The sequence below is a fragment of the Motacilla alba genome, chromosome Z (genome assembly GCF_015832195.1).
Source record: "Motacilla alba alba isolate MOTALB_02 chromosome Z, Motacilla_alba_V1.0_pri, whole genome shotgun sequence".
In the NCBI taxonomy this organism is placed as follows: Eukaryota; Metazoa; Chordata; class Aves; order Passeriformes; family Motacillidae; genus Motacilla; species Motacilla alba.
This window is the reverse complement of record NC_052046.1, coordinates 62,458,730-62,484,772: the sequence shown is the minus strand read 5'-3', so window position 1 is coordinate 62,484,772 and position 26,043 is coordinate 62,458,730. Positions and strand designations below refer to the sequence as shown.

Here is a 26,043-nt window from a genome sequence, read left to right as displayed (position 1 = left end):
TTCCACACAAGAATACCCCAAAAAAGCTCCCAGATGGCTCTTTGAATAGCTACTTACAACACATAAAATGTTAAGCAGCACTTCCTACAGAATGTCTTGCTGTGGAACCTAGATAAAAAAGATGCAGCAATTCACTTTGAAATGTAAATGCCTTGGGTTTTTTTTTCAGATTGTTAAAAATAAAGTTAATTGATTTTAAGAATGTTCACTTCTCTTTGAGTTCAAGGTTCATCATTGATAAAAACTGAGTATCAATTCCAGTAACAATGCTCATCCTATCTTCCGAGGCTGTCTCCATGAGAGCAGTCTAGCAACTCAGCCCTTGACATTACCGCCACTCTAATCCAGCAAAACCTCGAAGTATCTGCTTATCTTTAGACGAGCTTGGTTCCTGATCCTGGGTGCTGAGATACCAGGATTCAACACCACCTACGTACACTCAACTAAACATCAGACTGAAGACTCTTCAGCACAAAAGTCAGTGTGAATCCTGATGCACCAAAAGATGAATCCATAAATAATCACCCAAATCCAAGATTACCCAAATAACAGACTCTGGGACTTGTATGACACAAATTAGATTTAGCTGGAAATCAGCTGCATAAACATTAGAACTTCCTAATGTCTCCCAGCTTTTTTTTTTCCTAAGGGAAAATGTTAAGAATCTTCTACAACACTTCTGGAGCAACAGTCAATATTCCCATTTTAATTGTCTGAATTTTGTGTGTGTTTCTTTGAACTTATCCTTTAATCTTAAGTCCCTGCTTTCCTTTTCTCCTGAAGTACTACTGTTAGTTAAGCGCATCTCCTTTCTTTTTCAAGACAAAAATGTTATTTCCCTAAAAAGAAAATCAACTTACAAATAAACCTCAAGAAAACAATAACCTCATGAAAACAAGTAGTCAAGAGAAAAAAGAATGCAAAACATCAAATATTTTGACAATTTTAATAAAAGTTATGATTACTTTAGTTGCAGGTAGGATACCGCCTTGGTTAGGAAGCTAAACAATTCTGACTAGAATGAATAAGCACACATGCACAATCCTAGGACACAACTTCTTGTAATTTATACAAGTTTTAAAGTGCCAAGTTAGGAAATTAAACAGAACTGACCTTATTTATTTGCTATGCAAAGCTAAAAGGGTCAAACTGTCTTTGATGGCCTTTAAAAATGTGGCATTTATACACTTTCAACACCAAACAGTTGTTCCAATTGTACTGGAGGACACCAGATGGCTTTCCTGTCCATACTAACAGAGTAAACTGAACAGTAATTAATTCCTTTCAATTTTTTACCACTAATCCTTGCCACACTGCAAGCAGCCTTTACAAATCTCATATCAAACTTATTTGTGGTGAAAAGATTGAGAACTTCTCAAGGGTCCACATAGTATTGGAAATATTGAAAGAATTTTCAACAAAGGCAAACTACATGTGGAATTACATACTACACAATATTACAGAAAAAATAATAGCTGTGTTTTAGATTAATGTATGTAGTACTTTAGTGTACACCACCAATCATAAAAAGGGCACACACGATTCACGGAAGTGTGATACACATTTCATATTATTCTTCACGTGCATGAAATTCCATCTACTTTGTAACAGTTTTTGTAAATTTTAAATATTAACAAGACACACTGTGACAAAAGAAATAAGGTACAGAGCTAGAGCTTCAGAAGGCAATATCCCAGCGACTAAAGCCACATTTATTTTGAAGCACGGATGGGTTCTTGTTTCTTCGCTGTCTCACTGGCTTCAGTGATATAGATGCAGATACTCATTCACAGAATATATACTCTGAGCTATGACTTTTGCTTGAGTGGGGCAGAGACAAAATAAATAAACAGAAGGTAGAGGAGAGATAATGCAGCCCAACTTGGCAAGTATCAAGCTGAGTTCCACCTAGTTGTCTGTTCATAAGACTGCCAAGTTCTTTTATCAACATGTTCATCACTTCACATGCAAAGGCACCCAAAGGCACATGAATGTTAGCCAAGGCATATCAGTTTCCAATTCCTTCTATTCCAGATGGTGAGTTCGTTCAGATCCTTGGGTACACAGGACTCACAGACACAAGCAACTTTTTATTGCTAGAGTCCAGCAGACTTGATCTAGAGTTATTAAAGCTGAACAAAGTAAAGCTTCTTTGTAGTTTGGTTTTTTTTTCAATCCAAAAATAGGGTAAACTATGTAGATAATGCAATTATGGCTAAAAATGTGATCATAATTGCTCTGAAAAACTTTTTATGACTTAGTTGCAAATTTGCATCAAGATTGGCTTATCCTAGGAATCTTAATATCAGAAAATGAGAAGGAAGCAATTTGTGCAGTCACTCACTCTGAGAGTGACTTTTGATCAGGAATCTCCTTCAAGTGAGAAAGCAGCCCCTTGGTTGCCATGCTAATTCCCATGGCATTTCCATGACCCCATTTGATAGGAAAAAAATACTAATATATTTCTTTAGAAGAAAAAGATATTAAAGTCAAAAAAGATGCATGCTTCCCCTGATTCTCTTGAGATCTACAGACTTCGAATTAACAGTTCAAGCACTTCCATGCACTTTTATCTGGACTCCTGCCTGCCTTTATCCTTTCAGTCAGAACATTTAATCTGATGAAGACCAAATTTTCTTCTCATGAACCACAGAAGTCAGGTCAGATACTCATACCACTTTGCTTGCTTTGCTCACTTCCATCAATTCACTTCCAGAATATTTAGCATAAGAAAATCCTGATACAAAAGCCTAATGAAAAAGTCAAACCCTTCTATCACTCCCATTTCTGAACAACACACAAATACCCACTGTTGCAGCTTGTTTTTTAGGATCAAAATTGAAACACAGAAGCTACATGATCTGTATTTAAAATTAAATTTATACAAACAACTTAAAACTCTCACTGTATAAAAAGGGAAAAGACATTTTATTTGAACCTGGATTATAAGAGATGCTATCAGCAGTTCAGTTTGGCATCAAATACTGAGCTATCCTAACAACAGATTTGACCAAAGTGGATTAGCACCCTGACAGCCCAATTGTTTCTGATGTAAAAGCTTTGCAGTGATCTTCTTTGAACTAGGAATCTGGAAAAGCATGTCTTCCAGTGTGCACATGGTTATCTGTCCTGAAGCTTGTAGTTTCGTATAAATATTTTCTAATTTGACAGAAAGGTCAGGGCTCTCTTCCATCTCTTCCCTGACTGTAGCCAGCTAAGGAAGAGAAAACAACATATTGTTACAGTTCAGCAAGTGCGGTTCTCATTCTACCACCAGACTAAAGAAAAGCAATAACTCATAGTAAAAAAAAAAAAAAAAAAAAAAAAGTACACAGTCTAAGATAGGTGGCTAAGGCAATGACTCATAAGATGAAGATTTTATGAAAAGTAAATTATGCATCACCACAAAATGGTGGAAAGGCACTGGTTATCTATTAAAGAGAGTTTATTAGATTTAAAACTTCCTCAGATTTGTACAATCCTATTTTCAGTCCTAGTGCAGACAAACACAATTATTTTCTATCTAAATCCAGGAAACATAATTGCTTCCTGGAATCTTCTTTTGACATCAGCACAATTTTAATTATTATCTTCGTAAATGCACAGTACAGTACAAATCCATAAAATTCAGACTAGAGAAGACTGAGAAGTTCTGTTTGCCATACACTAGAGTATGACCTCAAGTGTTAGGCAAATCCCTTAAAAAATATTATTATCAATAAAGTCTTGTGGAAAGGGGCAGCTAGGACTAATGCTTAGTCCTCTTTTGGCAGCTAAAAATTTCCCAAAGAAAGTCAAAATACAACACTAACAAATGCAATGTTTATTGCAATGACTTTACAAAACAAAATGCTGCTTAAAGAATTTCTTTTCAACACAGCAGTCAGTATATATGGGCTATGCTTTGAAAGGTTGGCCCTCCCCTTCTCCTAATATTTATTATTTTGCATATTAGTTATTAATTTTGTGTAATAGGCAGCAATGAAAGACTAAGTATTTGACTATTAACACAGTCTTAAATGTCTTGCTCTATAGGCATATCCAAAACAATATACTAAAAAAGCTTCAGGAAAAGCAGCAGAAATGCTGACGAACCGAGAGGGGTTTCATATGTGTTCTGAAGGAAGCCTTCTTATCATTCAAGGCTGTAAAATCCAGTTTTCACAGTAAAATACAGTTAAATTAGCAAAAGCTACTATTTCCCTTATCACACTTCCCTGTATAGCATCATAGGTCTTTCATATATTACCAACCTAACAATATCGCTGTTACCAGAAACTTCATTCTCATTTCACATGAAATGAAAATAGCAGAGGAGGCAAGGGATTAAATAATCTAATGCCACTAGGGAAAGTGTTACCTACATTCAGATGAAATATGAACTTCTAGAAGCAAGATTCGAAATAAAAAATGAACAGCTAAGTGTTCTGTCCAAGAGCAGAGGAAGCCAGCCAGCTGCTTTGGCCTTGGAATGCACCTTTGACGGATAAAGGAAGACTTGCACATCCGATGATGAACAACAAGCCTCAAACTTTATTGACAGACACGCATATTTATATTGGTATTAATAAGGCTAATACATATTGCAAAAGGCGAGCTCATTATTGGTTAGTTACTTATCAACCGACTACACCTACTTCTGCATTCTTATAGTGATACTGTTACGACTTTTCTGCTTTTCTTCATATTTCTAGCTGATTTCTGCTGACTATCTATCCTCCCTTTTCTACTGTTGCAGCAAGGGCACAGTGTCCTTGCCTTATATGGACACTGACTTCTGGCTCCTTTACCTATCTCCTTTCTTAACCAAGGGTATTGCGTCTAAATGGCCTCTTTCAGCTAGCCAACTGTCCACAAAACTCTCCACACACCGGTACCCAAACAACTAGAGCAGGGTGCAGTCAGGCACCTGAAGTACTGCAGGTGAACCACCACCGTCTTGGCTCAGCCCAGTAGCATGAACCTTCTCTCATCACTGTATACTTACCACCTGCTCAGAAAACTCAGTTCTTTTCACAAAGGGAGGTGTATCTACTTCCACTGCTGCCTCTAATGTATTTATTACTTCTTTCAGCAAACCAGATCTGAGCTGGACAAGGACCTTAAAAATAAAATAAAAACACACCACATAAACAGTACATACCATAAGAATGCAGATTTTTACAAAAGTGTTTGAGGAAGACATGAAGCAAAGCAGGGCAAAATACATTTCCAGACAGTCTACTGAGAAAAAATCCATCCACTGCAAAGAAAGAGATGGAATGATCAATTTCTTCAAATGTTTGGCGTTTTTTACCAGCTGGGACCTGGAAAGGAAGGGTGAGGCTTGAGGCAGAGCTCCTCTGATGGAGCTGCACTATGTGCTCTTGAATAAAGTGTGTTTTACCATAGTTTAGAGGTCACTTACACGGCACATGCAGACTTTTTCTCAGACTGTAGACTGCACGACTAAAGAAAAAAATTGTTGTATGTACACATGTGTACAGGGCTGAAGGAGGCCTAAAGTGGGCAGAGCATTTACTTGGAGCTGGGTTTTTAAAATCTTTTGGAGCTAGAAAGCAAAAATCATAGCTAGAAATAGTTCATGGGTCTATGCTCACACATGTAGGATTGGCCTATTTTACATTCCCACCTATGGCAGGAAGTGATTTTAAAAAGTGGGTGGAGACTGCTAACAGTTCAGAATGTAACTCATCCAACTGACAGAAATTGTCTGTTGGCTCAAAAACAAGCTCAGCAACACTACCAACACATGCCTGTGCTATTAAGAGGTCTTCTGTAACTTTGCACTAGGGAATTTATTGGCCAGTGTAGCATACTCTGCAAGATTTTAATACAAGGCAAGCATACTTACTTTAAGATTATTGTATAGTTTGTTCTCTGTTCTCATTATCTGGGAACAATAAAATTTGGCTTGTGCTACATCATTCTAGGAAGGAATCATAAGTAATATAAAAATAGTCATACACGAGTCAGAAACTTGCACAATGACAGAAAAACAACAGTCCTTCCCAACTCTTCAGTAAATTACAGCAGCATCTAGAACCCCTTTACCAAGACCCATAGACACCAAACAGCACCCAGCCTGCAAAAGGAATACCCCATTCTGGAGTTCCCATGTAATTTGGCTGTTTAGTACTGTGTGTGTCTGTCACATGTAACTACCATTGAGCATGAGATCACCTAAAAGATGGAAGGTTTACACACATGTTCAGTTCAACACATGCCAGAGTAATGAAGTGCAGCATATGTTACTCTGTGTATTTATCCTGCCCAGCCCTTCTAACTTTTGGACATACACATTTACAATACTATATCTATGTCATCAATTGATTTGAATAGACATTAAATGTTACACTGACATTTACTAGACCAAGCAATGTTACTTGGGATCAAGAAACATCTTTCTTACGGCAAGGAGGGCTCTCAAAATTAATTCAGCTTAAAGAACAATTAAATGTAATGTGGAGCATTATTCCATTTGTAAAACAAAAATTTTATCATGCCATTGTACACATGAAAAAATTTATTTCAATGATGCTACTTTTCAGTGTCTCCATTCACACAGACAGGATAAAAAAACAACAGAGTGCATGGAAACCTTTAACAATTCTACTCCATTCATCCAAATCTGTGACTAAGATCAAATTTATAGCGCTTCCAGAGTCTCTGACCTCTATTTTAACATGAAACAGAGAAGGTTCATGACATACCAAATCTGCATACACAAATTAATGGCAGAGGAAATCCAAACTTTATTCCAAACTTAAGAATTTCCTAATAGTTATTCTCCTGCTCCACTTTTCACCCTGTGCTGTGTCAGAGCCTCTTCACACACCAGTACTTAGGAATATGAGATAAAGCAAAACCTCCTCAGGCAGAAACATGTTGTGGAGAAATTCCACCTCCCCAGCAGTAGTGAAATACATATCAAAACCTTTGAGTCTGCCTCCCAGGACAAACACTTAAAATAGATGATTGAGCAAATACTTTCATTTGTCATTTTAATTGTATTTAATGGAAATTACCACTAAGTAGCAGTATCTGCAGGACTAGATCCATGGTGACACCTAACCTGTTGGCCTAACTCTATAATTTTTTAATGCTTTAGATAGTATTATCACAAGATACGTGTGCATTAGACTCGAGACATATGTTTAGATTTAGAAACTTCCATATTCAATTTGTATAATCCTACTATTTCAGAAGTCTAAAAGTTCCAATACTTGAAGCTATTACATAGTTATGCTTTCTCCATGTTAGCTTTCTTTCACTACGTGTCTATAACAAAACTAGAGAGTCTCTCTCTCTCTCTCTCCAGAGAGCCAGGCACAACCAAAAGCAAAGAGACCGTACCTGCTTGAGAGCAGCTGCCATTGCAAAGCAGTATGCTCGCAGTGGTAACACATCACCTTTTAGCTGTGCTTCTTCAAGCAGTCTCGCAGAGATTTTGGAAGACTCTGGGTTGCCCTGCATAGAAATATCAGAGGAAGTTGTGCTTGTTATTCTGGTTATCTGAAAGGACTATAAGCACCTGCAATCATATTCAGAAGGTATTCAGAAGTCAACATACTGTACAATCACAAAGGCAATATGTATCTGAACCCAATCAAGCAGATTCTGCACAGCTCTTTTTGAGAAACACATCATAAAAATATGGTATTAGAAGTGACAGAGGTCACAGGAGAGTAAAAGCAACTTCTTTTATTTTAACAACTACACCTTGCCATAATTACGTGGGCTTCTGCAACGGATGAAACAGCCCCAGCAGTATCCTAAACAAACAAGACATTTTCATTTTCACTTTCAAATAATTTCTAAATCAGGAAAGAAGATTAATTTTTGTTGTTACTTTATTATAAAAGCTAAATTAGATAGTTACTGAAAATCAACATTTTCTAAGCTTTGAACTATTAAGTACCATTCCACTAAAGAAATCTGTGTACATGTGAATTTGAACATTCAGCCATTTTTAGCCTCTCTTAAGGATTAATTCTTGAAAAATGCTTCCAAAGTATATATTGTAATATTACAGCTTAAGAAATCTGCCTTTTTCCAACAGAGAAGGCTTCCATTATTGTTGGGAATTTTCAATGAGTTTAGTTGTGTGCAATGAGTTAGTTGTGTGCAATTAGTTGTGTGCAACCTCTCAAACTATCAACTCTCCAAACCAATGCTGTTCACACTGGAAATCACAAGTGGAACTGACTGGACCCCAAACAAAATAGCATCTGTCAAACCTAAAAGCTGGCAGCAGAAAGGTTTTGTAACAATTGGTACCACCAATATGGATAAGAATCCTCAGAATTAGTCTTGATTTCTGTTCCTAGTATTTAAAGTGTTATTCCTGCAAAATACAGTTCAAAATATGTTCCTTGAAAATTTAGGAACATTTTGACCACCAGAAGATTGATTATTATTACATAAATACTTTGTTGTCATCAAAAGGCCTATAACTCTTTCCTGCACTAAAGGAAAGACCATCTGTTACCTCAGAGTGTGGCAGTGCCTTAGAGAGACTTAAACCATCCCAGAAGTGTTTTAGAGTTGACCTCAAAAATACCATTGTGCAAAGATTAAACATTAATTCCTCTGTTTATCCACTGGAAATAATCTGAGTTTAAGCCTTGTACATTTTTCTGTACTGGTCTCTGGCAAGGTTATTCAAAAGAAACCAAGAATGGTAAAAATCCAGCAAAGCTTTATATTTATATACCAGTATTGTTATTTCTATTATTTGAAGAAAAATCTACAGCTTGAAGATACTTAATTTCAAGATTTTTTCTGACATGTCTTATCTTGTGTCATGAGAAAAAGCAAGTTTGAGCTTCACATTTTCTCCTCCTCCTCCTCCTCCTAACAGATGAGTCAATAGATTAAGCTTTTAGAACAGCTCCACAAAGGGTTTAGTGCACAAAGGGTTACTACAGCTTACTCCCCCATTGACAGTATTTCATCTTAGTGAAAAAGCCCCACAAATTTATTGTGACCAATATTATTCAACCCAACCAGCTGACAGTGTAGAATCATCTCCCCCTCTCTTTTCATCAATAGTAATAATGGCTAGATTCTCTATTGAAAATATATGTAGGGCCAGAAGTAGAAGAAAAAGAAGCCCTGGAAACCTATTCCTGTTGCACATGCCTTGGATCCCAGCATTCTAAATGCAGGTCATGTTAAAAACATTTTAGGAAAGAAGCTACAGCAGACCTAAAGGTAGCTTAATTCATTGGAACTGAGAATTTCAGAAAAAACACATAAACTGCTGCTGAGATATCATTTTAGGCTACGTCCTTGTTATCACATATGCACGCAGTTTCACTGTATGGTTAACTGAGAAACCTGAGAAAGTTTAGCCTAGTGGTATAATTCTTTACCCAGCTAGTGTCTTTATAAAAGATGAGGAAATGGAAGAAGAGTTTCCAAATGAGCTTGGGAAAGATTCATACTAAAATTTCAATACCCTTTTCCTGACCCAGAGATGGGTCTGGAAAAGTGTATTGCAGAATTGACTCAAATCTGGAGAGAAATATCAAAATAAAAAAGTTCTGGGATCTCACTTTGCTATGAAAGGGAAACAGTTCAAAGAAAACACTCCTAGAACTCATATATTCTAGTTTCTTACCAAGCTCCTGCTCTCTTTCTTTGAGCTAAACATACAGGTAAGCTCAAGGGGCTGTCTGTTTACCTAAAGGCATTCATTTATGCTTCTTTTCTCCATTCAGCTGTCCATTTTCATCAGGCGTGTAGGGAACAGATTACAACTCTATTCCTTTCCAAATTTGTGGACAATTACAGAAATGAAATTACAAGACTGCTTGTAGCGGGAGGGAGAAATGGATGGGGGATGTCTGGCAAATAGAACATATCATGTACCTGCCTTAAGGAAACGAGACTACAAAACTAATACTGAGGCTGAAGCACAGCATAGTGTCTGAAGAGATGCAAACATCACAGAGAAAGAAGGTAATCAAAAGCTGTACTAAATTTGTTTCCTAATGCTCATGTCCATGCAACTTTTTAGAGATTTGCTTTGTCACATTAGTTTGTATGAGAAACAATGTACGTGCACCATATCAGGTACCATGAAGCACCCTAGGACTTATACATATAAGTTTAAAATACTTGCACCAGATACAAAATCATGACAGGGAAAATATGGAAACCCAAAAAAATCCAAAATTTAAAATCCAACAAAAGGAAGAGATAGAGAAAGTATTTCAAACACTTCTTCATTCATAATACTTACCAGTTTATAGCATATTGCAAGTGCAAGTAGATAGGTTTCTTTGTTGAAAGGTATACCTTGTTTTTTCATTTCAAGCAGAACTTCCAAAGCACCTATCAAAAATATATTAGTGTTACTCACTTCATAAATTTAAGGCTGTACCTCTCATAACTGAAAAGAATAAACAAGTCAATAAGGTATGAGTTCAATAAGTTTATTTGAAAATATGAATGCAAACTGAAATCTGTTATTTAAAAAATTCAGAAAGTTTAATGCACGGTCATTTGGATCTTTTTCAACTTAGCAAGGAGGTTTTCAGTTTACAGTAGCACAAGGCCTTATTCCTTCACTATTTTTATGTGAAAATCTAAAACTAAATTCTATACACTTGAAAAAGCCACCCTCATTTTTCCTAATAGCCCAGAAAGCTTCCACCACTGTAGGCAAACTACATAGCATCTCCTCATTAACTCACATGGTCCATTTCACAATGCTGAATAACAGAATCACAGAATCACTAGGTTGGAAGAGACCTTCAAGATCACTGAGTCCAAGCCAGCCCTAAGACCTCAATTAGACCATGACACCAAGTGCCACATCCAATCTTCTTTTAAACCCATCCAGGGATGGTGACTCCACCACCTCCCCGGGCAAACCATTCCAATACTTTGTGACCCATTCTGTAAAAAAAAAATTCCTAATATCCAACCTATATTTCCCTTGGTGTAGCTTAAGACTGTGTCCTCTGGTTCTGTGTTTAGGTGCTGATCTATGTTTCTTTTACAGTGGCCCAGTCGCAACTTTTAGGACAACTGCTGGACTGAAATTTGCCAAATGTTAAGAGACCAACCATTATGTGTTCAACAAATGACAAATAAAGGGATTTGCTTGAAAAGCTTTAAGGTGTTTTCATGGGAAGTCTTAAGTTAGGTCAGACAATTTCTCCTTGTCTTCATACAGGGCCTGATTTGAAGCATTGGTCTTCTACATTGCAGTAGCCACTCTGAGAGAGGACACAAGGAAAAAGGTACTCTTCCTAGCTCTGACACAAATGCAGAATGGAGAAAAAAATCGTTGGGGAAATTACCATTCCAAAGCTCACATAAACAAGGTTTTGAATAGAGAAGAAAAAATGCTATGGGAAATTACAAAGCAAAGAAAAGTAACAGTTCAGTGAAGAGGGTTTGGGGGGAAAAGCTCTCTTGGATAACAACAGTTCTGTGAAACTTGAATGGCAAGAATTCTGTGGGAAATATGAAACTAACAGACTCTTCCATTTTTATTACACACTACACTGCAACACATTCACATCTACAGTTATTTATATGACGTTTGGCCATCTAAAACCATAGCCAATCCGCCAATACATATATATATACACACATGCACCACTTACAGTGACAAGCATCCTCCCCAAAATTTATTTGCCTTAGCAAATACAGTACTTACTTTCAAAATGGCCCTTTTTAAACAACATAGTCATCAAAATATGGAATGATGTACTGTCCGAGAAAAAACCATGCAAATTCTGGAGAGGAAATAGAGCAAGCGTTAAAAAATCAGGACAGTGAAGAGTCTTACTGTGCACAGCATTTAACAGGTCTTCCTACTGGAATAAGTCTGATCTTTACAAGTTCAGCATTTCACTCTCTGGGTTCCTTGACTGTCTGTCTCTCTGTCAAATGATGTCTAAAATACCAATGACTCATTATGGTCAAAAGCTCACTAAAATAAAACAGAAATTTCCCAGAGAGTCCCACTATCATTTTTTTTAATGACCTCTAAGTCAATGGAAGCAGAAGTCACTGACAGTTTGCAGCTGACGAACAATATCTTTTGGAATGAAGCACCACCACCATGAAATTGAATTAATTTTTTGCTAATCACAATATCAAATGATCAGCACAAGAGCATGAGTGATGATGGCAAGAGTATCAGAAAAGAGAGGAATTAAATTTTAGGACACTATACACTGTGTGTTGGGAATAGACAAACAAAATATATCAGAGGTATTTCTGCAGCAGAATCTGGAGAAGTGGTACTGTATCTGTATACACCAGTTACTACATACTACAAGTACAGCAGTTCCTGTCTTAATGATACAGATCTCAATTAAAAAACCTCCAACCATAACCGAAACTACATATACTCCTTCTTACACATGCCTAACTTAAGAATAGTAGCAAGACTTCTCCCGTTTCTGGCTAGACATATCTCATGTCTTAATTAATTAATATCAGCGAGATTTTCATTGGCTGCCAGAGATTTTTGAAGTCACAACATTACTGCACACACTGGACCTGATTATTATTTTGCCATAATAGCACACAGAGAATTTTAGAAATGATCAGAAACAAGTCCTTCAGTTTCTTCAGCACTAAAATGCCCAAATTCCTGAGCTGATGAGTATCATACCACCCCTATAGTGTTCAGAGAGAGACTGAAGTACAGAGCAACATGATGAACCTGCTGGTGCAAGTAATCCAAGGAATTTCAGAGGACTACCACAGAAAAACTTAGAAGTGCTCGTTTCCAAGAATGATTTAATGCAACACAGGATGCAGGAAAACAGTGATCAGCTGTGTTCATTTAAGTAATTATTCTTTCAGCAATACTTTTTATTCAATTTTTTATTCAAATGATGCAGTTACACAGAAATAAAGTTACCAATCAAACTAACATTTAATTTCCTTTTAATTACTGTGCTAAAATAAAAAAACATGTAATCTGCACACCTACATTAATGTCATAGACATCTTTGTTACTGTAACATATCTTCAAGTCCATCAGCTCATGCAAGGCTCATGTAGCATACCATTACTCATATTTGACTAATAATAAGATCAACAATATGTTAAATAAAGATACAGGAGAATTACCTGATCTTTGATAAGTTCTACTGCCGGTCTTTCAACGTCTAGTTCATAACACAGTCTCATAAAGAGTGGCCCAAATTTAAAATTATGTAAGGCTGTGATTCTATTCTGTTCATGGTACCTATGGGCAAGATTAAGAAATTAAGCACACAAGGTATGGAATTCGCAAAGGGAGAACAGCTTTAAATAGACAGCAAGATCTGTAGGTGCCAATGACTGAGGCACACTTTCCTAGCTGTACCAGCCAAAGATAGATAGATAGATAGATAGATAGATGGATAGATATAAATAGACAGGAAATCAATTTTTAGGAAAATTATTGTTTTGATCGAACAAATAAATTAACTGGTAATAAATAATCTCTTTCATTACCAATAAAGTAACCTTCATTGAATAAATAATAGAATGGGTCTCTGCCTTGAAAATTCTGAGCTACTTTACCTTTTACTCATGGAATAATAGAAAAGGAAGTTGCAGCAGTTTATTTTAGCAGCAGTACCACAACAAAAAGAGAAAGCATTTCATTTTTTCTTTATAGTCCCTATATCGTACTTGCTGGGAAAATTTCCATTCACAAAACCTTCTGCTACTTCTGCAACTGGTAGGTTGCAGGCTAGTTTATAACCAGGCATGTCTTGGCTGGAATGCCCCAGAACACCTCTGCCTCACAGCTGTGGGATAATTTTTCTCTCTGGTTCACTATACCATAGGACATCACTTTGCTCCCATAGCTTAACTCTCCTTTGACCTGAGAGTCTCTAAAGGGTTGGAAGATCCAAAGTATTTAAAAAAAAATACAGCCATAAATTAAGGGATTAACTATGCATATTGCAATTAGGGCAAGACTTCAACTGCACATATAGCCTGGGATGATATAATAAAAGCAAAAAGATAAAAACAGAAAAGAGTGTTACCTGGATTGTTAAAAATACCTGTAAATTATTTTTCTGGCTAGTTCCACATCAGATGAATTCTGACATAAATGCAGCAAATTTTTTAATTCATTTCTGAGAATGATTCCATTTTTCTTTAGTTTTTCTTTCATATTTTTAAAATATTGATCTGAAAATAAAATACATACAGCAACAGTCTATAGACAATTCCATTACCTGCGTTACATACTTAGTACCTGAAACACGGAGACTCAGTGAAGCAGAACTCTTGTTTTTTTCACCAAGAAAACTGCATGAAACTTCTAACAGACAAGCATGCCAATATGTCCCTATGAAGTCATGTCAGACTTAGAAAACCAAGGTGATGCTTACTGTGAATTTAATTTCACTATATACGTTATGGAGCGTATCAGGTAGTGCAAAAGTTTTAACAAGGGACAAAGTTTTGACATTTAATGTTCTTTTTCTAAAAGGCAAGCAAGCAAGCAAGCAAACAAAACCATTCCCACTCAGCATTCAAATGACCATAAGAACTTCTACTTAATACCGTTCAGATAGAAGACTTAAATTCCTTCACAACCAGTGACCACACAAGGACTTTCACACATAATGTACCTATTTATTTAAATAGCCATAAACTTGAAGTTGCTACTCTTCTACTCCAAAAGAGAGGGTTCTCTATCCAGTACATTTTCCTCTGACAAAGCAAGAAGAAAGCCTAATCCTTCAGTTGGTACTTTCAAGCCTCTGACTCAGATACACACAAAATTAAAATCACACGTACCACCTAGCAGCTCCATTCCTCTCATGGTGCTGCCAGTCTCTTGGGCTGGGAAATGAACTTTTCTGCAGTAGTTGCTGGGTCGCTGCTGTTTCCAAGATAGCACAAGAGGTGCAAAGTAGGCAACCCAGAGAACAATGTGTACAGTTACTTAATACACATCTGTGGCAACTTGCAAATACAAGTCCTTACTCAACATTGAGGTGCAGAATTGAAGCCTGTGAAGCCAGATGAACGCATATGTACAAGTATGCACACATAACGGCTGTGATGTGTTCAAAGGTGTGCAAGAATTTAAAAAATACTTGGCATCCGAACTGTATTTACATTATTCTAGCTAACTGTGTAACTGCTGTAGCTAATCGTATACCTATTATAACTACTGTAAAATAATTGTAGTTAATACTTGTCTCATAACAACAATAAATAATAGCTATTATGTATTCTGTATAACAGTTATTACTGCTTTTCCCTAAACTTTCTAAATAAAGTTTATTACTAGCCATGGTTCTTTTCATCTTTCAAGTATAACATTAAACACTCAATACAGAAACCATGCACACATACAGACAAATAGGTGCTTAGAACAATGTTTTCATTAGTTTTCAAAGGATTCAGTTTGCACAAAACCAGAAGGTCAACTGTGATCTATAATGCAAAATATTTGGCTTCTACTAACCTGCTTTAGCAGAAATTATTGACCCTCAGCAGAAATTTCAATGTTTCTCAAGTACAGGATGAATAAATTACAACATGAGTATATCATTATCCCAGCAAAATATAACGATATTGTGACTCACAACTGCACAATTTAAATTCTACTTAATATAGAAAAAAATATCAGGATGATTTTACTTCCCTCTCTGTCCTAGAAGAGTGGGTTATATAAAACTAGATCTGATCATTTGCCTCTTCTTGCCTTAAAATTAACTACAACCTTTGGTAAAGTTGTCATTTTGTATCACTAGTACACCCATGCATGATAAACCAGGAGTTTTACCTTGCATTTCTTAAGGCAGCTTCATGTTTATACTTATGTTTCTAAAAGAAATGAATTTCTATATATTTTAAATAGCATGACAAGATCAGAAAAAATCCAATGATCCTGCTCCTACATTGATTCGGAAAACATGAATTTATATTTCATATTCTGAGTAGCATATATCATTTGGAATCAGATATACAACTGAGAACTCACATTAGGCAAAAAAAATGCTAACAAAATTTAGGGAGCAAATAAAAAAATCAACTGTGAAAGCCCTTTTCTGGATAGTAAGGCAACTATTTAGCTTTGTGTTAACTTTCTGTGCTGATGTTATACTTGAAGCAAGGTTTGTAGACTGAAATAGTTTTTTTCTATTAGACTGTCTAACAAAGTTGGGAAAGTGAGGGAACAAACATTTCAGGTCTTGTGTAAATACCTTACAAACATGAAAGTTTCTCCACACGTATTCTCAACACAGCATAACTAATACAACATTTCATTCTACAAAGCCTCAGATCTTCCAACAATGTTAAGTACAAATTATTTGCAAGAGGAAGACATAATTTGTTTCTTTGAATGAGGTCAATTGATGTCATATTGTTATGACTTTGATTGTTTGTTTCCTAAGACTCATGCTTAAGCGGCGACTATGAAATAAATGGTATACCTTTATTGCCATGAAGCTCATTTCTAATTGCCACTTTCATCTGCTGAAATTCTTGCAACTTTATATCTTCTTCTGTTAGCAGATACCGCTTCCCTGACATAAGAAAAAAAGAGGAAGGTCAAGTTTTATGTTACACTGTATGATTTAATAGTATAGAACCTAGCACATATGAATTATGGACAACTGTGCGATGCCAGACCATTGGGATAGGACACTAAAAACCAGACTGCAAAAGCTGCAGTTACTCACATCACTGCCAAAACAACCCAAATAAAATGTCACAGCTTTCCAGAGCTTACGTGTACAAGGATGAAGAAGTACCTAGTTATTGGATGTGCAAAAGAAAAACTAGAGGCTACATTCCTCTCCACTAAGCCAAGGTACAAGAAGATTCTGCACAAAATTCCTGCTCCTTCCTTTACACTTTTATAAGAATTTATCTTGTTTTCCTTTGTTTTCCACAATTCACTAGTGTCACAACTTGTTTAGCCCACAAGGGCTGTCCTTGCTACTATAAAATAAAACATTCTGGAAGCTCCAAATGCAGTAGGATGTCACAAAAACTTTTTTTTTTTAATTTATAAAACAGCAAGTGTATTATTTGGATTGTAGTAACACTCTGGAGACCTAGTAATGTTTTGCTGCTGTACAGACGTCAGAGGTAAGACAGTCACTGAGTCTAGAATGTCAAAATTAACTTTGGGCGCTGACTTTAACTGTACTGTATTGCAAGCTGCTTTAAAACAAGCATCATACAAAAGCTATTAGTTTTTGCTGTCACAAAAACAGGTGCCCCGAATATTTTTATTTGCAACTACTGACTTAGTAACAGAGAGTCACAATAAAAGCTTGCACTGTCGCAATCTAACATTTTAAGGTTTTGGTTTATAAGGAATTATGAAAGCACAAAAGCAAGTATTGAACTGAGTTAGGTTGTTTATTCTCATTCTGCATATCCCTAGGAAACTGGCCATGTAAAAAAAACCACTCGTTTTCTAAGCAAGTGAAGCATGATAATGCAATGCTTCACAAAACATGAAGAAAAATCCATTAAATGGCACATTTATCCATTAAATTTAATTGAAACAGTTCCAATGGGTAAACAAATACATTTTATTCAGCATGAAATTGACCTGATTACACTGCCATTTTCTCCCCACCATTGGTCTAGCACTGAAAGACCATCCTTGTTCATGGGCCTCTCCAAAGCTGGTGCAGAAATCATGCCGGTACCTGGGGTGGGAGTAGTGTACCACACATCATGGACACTCAGTGGTCAGTGTCAACAGAGAGATTAGGGCAGCAGAATTTTATTTTCCTTCAATTCAATTTGGTGAGGTACTGCTTCCTTAGACACATACCTTACAGTGTAACAGAAATGTTTCAAAACCAAAGGGACTGCCAAGGAAAAAGGAGGGATATATGAGGATGAGAATGAGGAAATATGAGAGCTGGCATGTGCAGGTGCTGCAGACTATCCCAGAGAACTCAACCAACCAAAGCGCCTAGCATCAGGCCCACTGCAAGCCTCTACATGGCCAGTCCCTGAAGGGGATGGGCAGAACACCACTCAGAGAGGGGGGTCTCCATGTCTCTGAGGGGTATAACAGAGGTGTAACCTGAGCGAAACTTTCAGCACTGCTGGCACAACAGGACAGGAGCCTAGCCAGGGCCTAGGCTGGGGAGCCCTCTGCCATACACCTCTTTTCCATGCACCCTTCTTCCTTATATCTGAATCCCAGGGTCTGGATAAGGCTGTCATCCTGCCAGAATAAATAGACATTTATGAAGCTGCATGTTTATTTGTTTGGTTTTTTGGGTTGTTTTAAAATGTTATATGCTGACAGTAGCAAGCAGGGGATATACTGACTATCACTGACCTCTGGGGTGCCTTATTGCAGCCTTCCAGTGAGGCCTGCAGGAGAGCTGGAGTGGAACATGCACAAGGGCATGTTGTGCTAGGACACGTGGGAACGGCCTTAGACTCGAGTCAAAGGCTTTGATTAGAGAATAGGTTTAGGTAAGATAGGAAGAAGAAATTCTTTATTGGGAGGGTGGTGAGACAGTGGAGTAAGTTGCTCAGAGAAGCTGTGGATCTAGCACTCCTGAACATGCTCAGGGCCAGGCTGGATGGGGCTCTGAGCAATGTGGTCTAATTCGGCATGGGGTTCGCAGTGGATGTTATTTAAGGTCCCTTCCAACCCAGGCCATTATGTGACTGCTTCACCGATTCTGTGACGCCGTCTGTCCCCAGGCCGCACCTCTGCCGGGCCAGCGCGGCCTGGCCGCCCCAGCACAATCCGCGGCGCTCCCCGCCGCAACACCCCGCGCCGAGAGGGGCACCCGCGCAGCAACTACAGCTCCCGTCAGCACACAGCTGGCAGCGGCGGGCGGGCCTGCCGGGAGCTGCAGTACTCCGGCAGCTCCGCAGACAGCGGGCAGCCCCGCGCTCCGGCCGGGCATCCCGGCGCCCACCCCCGCCGCACAAGCCGTGGTACCTGCGGGCGCGCAGCCCCAGCCTCCCGGGGCAGGCGGACGGACCGCCGAGCGCCGCGCCGCCTCCCGCGCCACCCGCCCGGAGCCGCCCGCCAGCACCGCCGCCATCTCCCGGCCGAGCCCGTGGGGCGGGGCGCTCGCAGCTCCCCCCCGCTCCGCCGCCCGCCTCCTCCGGCCTCGGCGCCATGGCCGCCCCCGTGCTCCGGCGTGCTGTGCTCTGCAGCGGGAGCGCCCTCGGCGCGGCCCCAGGTCGGTGCGCTGCTGGCGGGGCGGGGGGCGCGGCGCTGGCCGACGTAGCTGCCGCCGGCTGCGGTGGGGAGCATAAGCAGGGACGGGATGTTGCGGTGGGACTTCACTCACCTTTCCCTCTTCATCTCCTTCTATGTGCATGCGTGGAATTGGAGATAGCTCAGAAGAGATTTAATGGCTAGTATGAAGTGCAGGAGACTGTTCGCAATTTGCTTTTTTAATAAGTAATTCCCCGAGCCCATTTCATAGCTGGAGATGCCTTTTGGGTCAGGGCAAGCCACGCGGATCTCCGGGAGGCCGCCAAACCGCGGCAGTGAGTGTTCAGAGAAAACTGGTTCCGGCGGTGACGGAGGCGCCACCAAGGCTGGTGTTTTGGAAAAGCCAAAGACCTGACCTTTCGGAAGAACTGAGCCCAGGAAGGTTGGGTACAGTGTGGTGGCTGTGGGTGGCTGCTGCGCCTTCCGCCCTCGCTCGCGAGCACGCGTTTGTCCTGGTAGCTGGAGAGGCGCGGCCCGGCCGGGCCCCCCTGGCTCTGGGCCTGGCCTGGGAGCCCCGCGGCGTAGCGCTCGCACACGCGGGGCCTGTGCTGCGGAAAAGCCCTGGAAAGCCTCGTGCTTGCTAGTGGCATCCCTAGCTGTGAATGAATGAATGACTTCTTGTTTTTGCTGAAGGAAAATACCGACGGTAAAAGACCGCACCAAAACCCCCCGCACCAAACCCCCGAATCTTTTGAGTGCCTCTTTTATCAACGTAAGGAAAAAGACTGCTAAAGGAAGCGCCACCAACCAACCAGAAATACCTTCTTCTTCTTCTTCTTCTTCTTATTATTATTATTATTATTATTATTATTTTCTAACTGTCTGGTCAAGAGTTGTACATATTTTTGAAGTCTGACTGTGGAATTCTGTGTTCTGAATCTTTTTGATGATAGTTTCATGAGGTGTTCCGTGCAGGATGTGTGGGTATAATTGTGTGTCAGAAGGGTGGTAAGAAGGAAAAATTGTTTCACAACCAAAAGGAAGCTTTTGGTGCTAGCAGATAGATATTTAGATAAAGGCTTTGAAGTAATTGCTAAGACTTCTGTGTAGCATTGTAGTATTTTTGAAATACTCTTTTTTCATAATGTTAATTCCTGCTACCTTCTGCATGTATTTCTGTATCTTCCTTCAACAAGTTTTATCCAGGTGTTCCTCATGCATTTTCAAGACCTCATCATCTATGACTGATTCACAAATTCTTCCACCTGAAGCATTTTCTGTTTTGTTTCAAAAGCCAGCACAGCATCTTGAGCAGTTTTTGTGGTACAAAGAGTGTTGGAAAAAGCTTTCAAAAATATTTCAGTGCGTCTGCAGTTCATAGGAGATCGAAGAGTGGTGATTATAAAAATGAAAGTATTTTCAGTGAGACATACCTTTATAGGTGGAAATAATCATTCAGCAACAACAGAGAAGCATGTTTGTGTGGGGTTTTTTTTGTGCTTATGTTTTTGACCTACATTTAGCTAATTGCTAACATTTGATGAAAAAGGTCTGTGTGTACAAAGAAGTTGCTTTTATTGTTGAGGGATTTTTCTACCTTTACAAATTTGTTATTTTCTTAAATATGGAGTTTAGGTTTGGAAATACATGTTTCACACTGAAAAAAAAAACCTCTTGGGGAAAGCTTTTCAGTTTTCAACTATAACAATGTAATAGTTCATCCACATATAAAGAATCTCAATTGTTACATTAGTACTTACTGACATAAAGACTGTTTAGTGTGTTCCACTTGGCAGATGTAACAGAAGAAGGTGGTACCTAATAAAATGTTTGTGTAGAGCTGTGTAAGCAGCCCAGCTTACATAGTGTTTTCTCTCTTCATTAGGTCGAAGATGTCTTCTATCTTCAGCCTATGTGGATAGCTCAAAATGGGAAAAGAGAAAAAAAGAGGAGCATAGCCTGGGTGAGAAAAGTTTGTTTCTTCTCTCCACTTTGTCTAATTGCAACCTGAGCTCATTTTTGGTAACCTTACCATACGTAAGTCCTTCAAAATAAAAAAGGGTATGAAACAATATGCTTCTGAGCTTCTATGTCAAAAAGCACTCAGCATGTTAAAAATTGGTCATATGTATTCAAAGCCATAGTGCAGAAACTAGTTAGAATTTGCCTGTTTACATAATGTTCAGTTTCTACAAGCTGATTTTTTTCTTTCACAAAATCCAAAGTATATGACTGTCTCTGACTGATGTCTTCATTGACATTGTTTTAACTGTACTGCAGTGTAAAAAAAAAAAGCTATTCTATAAGTATTACAGGACAATAATATTTAAAGACATTTTTTAAAGAGAAAATTTTTCTCAGGGTTTTGCAGTTTCTTCTTAAATGATACATTTTTTTAGGAAGATGGGGGAATGAAGCTAAACTTTTAATTTTCAAGAAGTTATATCTTAAGCTGTATCTACACATGGTACTGAGATCTGATGTGCAAATTTTATAGCTAAATTATTTGTCTAGATTACATTTGAAATGACATTCCACTATCTCTTTGTGACTACATTAAAGACAAAGCATCTTGCAGAGCATTTTTCATGCTAAAGATGGATTTTTTTTTAAAAATTTTGTTCCACAGGTGTTTTGGAGACCCCTTAATTCACAGTCTGCTTTCATTGGGCCCCTGAACTGTGGTTGTTATTTTGCAACACAGATTATGAGGCTGTAAGAAGAATCATCAGCTGAAATTCAGGGGCTTTTGTTAGGCAGGAGGACAGACAAAATAATCAGACTGTTTTTTACGCAGTAATTTGTTTCTTTTATTTGCCTCTGAGCATTCAGGTGGAAATTAGGTTCTGCATGGATGAGAAGCAGCCCGTGGGTCTCTATGTAGCTCTATGAAGTTTGGATCCTGCAGAGACTGTTAACACCTTGTTACACTTTTCTGTCAATAGGACTGCTCATGCCATGTATTTTGGGCTGGAGCCACAGATTTGTGCTCTGGGATGCATTTGAACTAGTCACACCTCCAGGTGAAAATGGGTTCTTATTTTGGCAAGTGTCAAGCCAATAGAAATCCACTGTGGAAAAAAACGTTGTGCTGGTGCTGATACAGTCCATGTTTGGCTTTCTCCAGACCTGGCAAGACCTTCTGTTTCTGTTTGGCAGGCACAGTTCTTGCTGCTCCTCTGCTGATGGTCTTGAGCCAGAGCAGATGTCTATTGCATGATTTTCAAAGAACTGCTTTGCATTTTCATTTTGTGTTCACAGAAAAGGGAAAACAAGTTAGCACGGTGTCAGCTGTATTAGCATTTTCAGAGAGGAGACAGCCCTGCAGACGTCTGTTCTGTAGCTGTCAATTGTCTGGTTGTACATATACTCTTGTCTGTCCTAACTGGTGATTAAGGCTAGAGTGAGTTCCTTGTGCTGAGGAAATGCTCTTTTATTTCTGTGTTTCAGACGTTGTTTTAGAAATGTTGTTACGCAGAACTATGTTGTGAAGATACTTATAAAGGCAAAAGAAGTATTTTTTTATTTAAAGTCAGTTCCATTTCTCTGCTACAGTGATATGCTATCCCAGACGCAGACTCATTTACGATGTCCATGTAAGACATGATTTATTGTCTTCACTCAGTTTAGAATCCAGGTATGAATGAGTTTAGCAAACTTCACTACTGAAAAATATATGGGAAAGAGCAAGACTGTATTTTGTGTACCAAAATGCTTTTGTTTAAGAAGATAGGAATTGAAAATGTGTCAATTTGGAATTTGCAAATTGCTTGTTGGTAGGAAGGTGGCTGCCTAGAAGTAATTTGGATTCCATTTAATAAAAATGAAGTGCAGAGCAAACCAGAATCCCAGGGGATGGGAGAATCCAGGTGAGATAGGAAATTTCTTTTTTTTTTTTCTTAGAAAGATTCACAGTAGCTAAATTGGCTCATCTGCAACACCAGGTGGCGGTGCTGCCTTTACGGACATGAATAATTTCCCTTCAAAGCCTTGTCCAGTACAAAGCTGTTGTTCTTTCCAGTTACATGGAAATAGAGATAAATGTGGAACAAATAAATTTGAAAAGCAAAAATAAATGAACTTGCCTTGGCCTTTATATTTTAGTTGAGTCATTAAAATAAAACAAGGCTTTCTTTATAACACCAGTTAGCCTGTAAATTAAGGTCTTAGCTCTGCTCATCACTCCTAGGACAGGTAAAATTTGCATCTCAGTTTTATCGTCATTTCCCACCACTGGATCAGACCTCTGTCTTGAGTGAACCACTTCTAAGAATACAAGGGTGTAATTAGAATAAAAGTGACCTATATGGTAGGCAAATGTGCCCAATATTGATAATGTGCTGTTTGTTGATGTGGCTACATTCTGTGGATAGGTACACCCTGTGAATCAAACTGAAACTGTGATGATTTCCTAGGCCACCAAACTAGTATTAGAAGCCATAACCACTGACTTGGAAGGTGATGGTCAGTATTTTCTGAGTCATTGTCCTGAACCACCCTGTTGCATGCAACAAGATACTGAGTTTCTATGGACAAATGAAAATAAAAGTGAACATGATATCTCATATACCAGTGTTATAGAGACCTCTGTGAAGCCATGGCCTGAAATTAAATTACCTAATGTTATAATTATGGTTTGTTTCATTAATTTCATTAATTCTTGAACACGCAGTCATACATTTTTAGAGAAATTAAATTTATGGAGTTAATCTTGTAGAAATGTATTTTTAAGCAGCATATATGAGAGATTGTATAGACCAGTGGTTTTTTTTGATGAGTCAGACAAAAACATTTGCAGTATGTATCTGTTAAAATGTACACAGAATTCTGATTTGGCCATTAAAATATTGGCTTGGTTTATACACATTGTAAGCACTGAGGTTTTACTGCCACAATGCTAGGAGACTTGGGCATTCACATGCTTGCATTCTTGTACTGCTGTCAGGATGCTTTAACTAAGAAGAAACGTCAGTTTTGATTATTGAATAGCAACTTATGAAACAAACTTGATTTACAAAAGGTGGCTGAATTATTTTAAATTATGAATTTGAGAAAAAAAAGTCTGGTTTTAGGTGTTCTTCACAGAAAACAAGCTAGGAAATAATTACTCATTGCAGTTAATTCCTGCAATAATACTACTGCAGAAACCTCAACTTGTCTGAAAAGAAAGGTAAATTTTCCATTGTCTTCATTTGCCTGCTATTATTTTAGATTTAGTCAGTCTGTTTTGTTGTGACTCTTACACTGGATAGATAAGTGTTTAATGTTTATATGGAGTTCATAGGCAAGTGCTTTCCATACTGTAAATCTGATGGAGAGTTTCAGCTTTGTAGGCAGCAATAAAGGTCAGTCATTAAAATTCTATGTGTGAAATCTCTCAGAGGATGCTGTTATATAATGGCTAACAGTGTTGTGATCTTGTATTAATGGCATTGCATTCATTGGTTTATATTCTACTAAAGTAGTCAGTGTTTTCTGGAGCAGGCTCTTCGTCTTCCTGAGTACCTACACAAAAGAAATGCCAAGCTCAGGGCTTGAGTGTGGCCCAGAGTGGTCATAGGGATCACCTTCTAGCTTTGGGGGAGGGTATGTGTAACAAAAACAGTTCTGAAATAGATAAATGAACCCTGAGTCTCAGGTCCACATTGCTGTATTATCAAAGATACCAGATTTTGAAGCAAACATTTCTTTCCAGCTGTCCCAAAATGGGGATTAAGAATGGTGGATGACAGTTGACTTCATTTAGGTAAGGACCTACCCAGTACTTTGGTCTGGATAAGCTGAGTTGGTCACAGCATCCATTCTCTCTAAATTCTAGCACTACTGGGAATGCTCCCTGTGCCTTTACCCATGTGCTTCTTCATGACCTTTGTGACTTCTGGAGAGATGGGTAATACAGAGTCAAAGGCACTTATAGACGCTTCTTGTAAGGATATTCCCATATAAATTTCTTTACCATTAAACAATTGCATTTTTTTTTTTAGTGGTTATCTTGTATAGCATGGCCTTGATAAGCCCACATCACTTCAGCGTCTTGTGCTGTCTTTTGTAGGAGGTGGTGCTGGCCTTACCAACTTTGCCACACATTTCTCTTTGCTTTCATGGTCATGAAAAGTTTGCCTTTCCTCAGCCAGAAAATAAATGCTCATTTTGTGTTTTGAAGAACTCCTCAGGAGGAAAATTGTTAAGTAAACAAGGAATACTGCTCTGTGGCAGACAACAGCATTGTACAGACTAGGAGTCAACTGATTTGTTCCAAGTCAGGCTCTGTTATTTCACTGAAAACTTCATCCATGTGCTGTAATTTCACAGATTACCTATAATGAATATCATTTTTTCTGTTAAAACTGTACCCTCCAGTGTTCACTGTGGTACAGGTGTTTTAAAAGTAATAAATAGGGATATGATTTGTTTTGTGGACTGCATCCCTCAGAGACAGAGCATGTTACTGATGCAGTGCTATTTCCTGCCCCTGACAAATTTGCAAGAGAAGAAGGGTTAGTCCGTTCTGATGCAGTGCTGCAATTTCTGCTTATCTCACATTTCACTGACAGGTGTGGAGGCAAGTTGACCTTTCTGGAAAATTAATTCTAAAACGAGCCAGCCCATCAGCTGGCCAAGGATGGCCAGCAGGCTTTACTGAGAGGTGTCAAAGGAGTGACTCACTGAGTAACAGTTGCAAAGGAGGAAGCAAGTTCCAAATGTTGCAGAGGGAATGTGTTAGATTTCTGGTCCTCAGGATGGAAGAGAATAGCAAGAAAGAGTATGGTTGAAGTCTCTAAAGCTTATAGATTTGATATTGTCAGTTCATGGTCAAACAGATGACATTAAGCATATGTTGAGCAGCTTACTCTTTCTGAATAATCCTTTTTTTCCAGGAACAGTACAAA

At 38.5% G+C, this 26,043-nt stretch overlaps 2 protein-coding genes across 3 annotated transcripts in view; one reads left to right on the top strand and one right to left on the bottom strand.

The window, feature by feature from the left end:
* Positions 1 to 932: 932 nt before the first annotated feature.
* On the bottom strand, positions 933 to 19,963 carry PTCD2 (pentatricopeptide repeat domain 2). 2 transcript variants are annotated; one of them, XM_038123918.1, is made up of 10 exons: positions 19,287 to 19,963; positions 16,431 to 16,523; positions 14,037 to 14,166; positions 13,108 to 13,225; positions 11,678 to 11,756; positions 10,250 to 10,341; positions 7,357 to 7,470; positions 5,855 to 5,929; positions 4,988 to 5,101; positions 933 to 3,214 (listed from the first exon to the last, which is right to left on the bottom strand). In XM_038123918.1, the coding sequence occupies exons 2-10, from the start codon at positions 16,468 to 16,470 to the stop codon at positions 2,990 to 2,992; spliced, it is 987 nt and encodes a 328-aa protein (XP_037979846.1). In that variant the 5' UTR covers positions 16,471 to 16,523; positions 19,287 to 19,963; the 3' UTR covers positions 933 to 2,989. The 2 variants fall into 2 exon arrangements, with proteins under 2 accessions (XP_037979846.1, XP_037979845.1); XM_038123917.1 differs by lacking the exon at positions 19,287 to 19,963 and adding an exon at positions 18,929 to 19,204.
* MRPS27 (mitochondrial ribosomal protein S27) overlaps positions 19,047 to 26,043 on the top strand; it is a 43,159-nt gene continuing 36,162 nt past the window's right edge. Inside the window, exons 1-2 of the mRNA XM_038123916.1 lie at positions 19,047 to 19,175; positions 21,039 to 21,116. Coding sequence (XP_037979844.1) covers positions 19,112 to 19,175; positions 21,039 to 21,116 — 142 coding nt within the window. The 5' untranslated portion in view covers positions 19,047 to 19,111. The remainder of the gene's footprint in view (positions 19,176 to 21,038; positions 21,117 to 26,043) is intronic.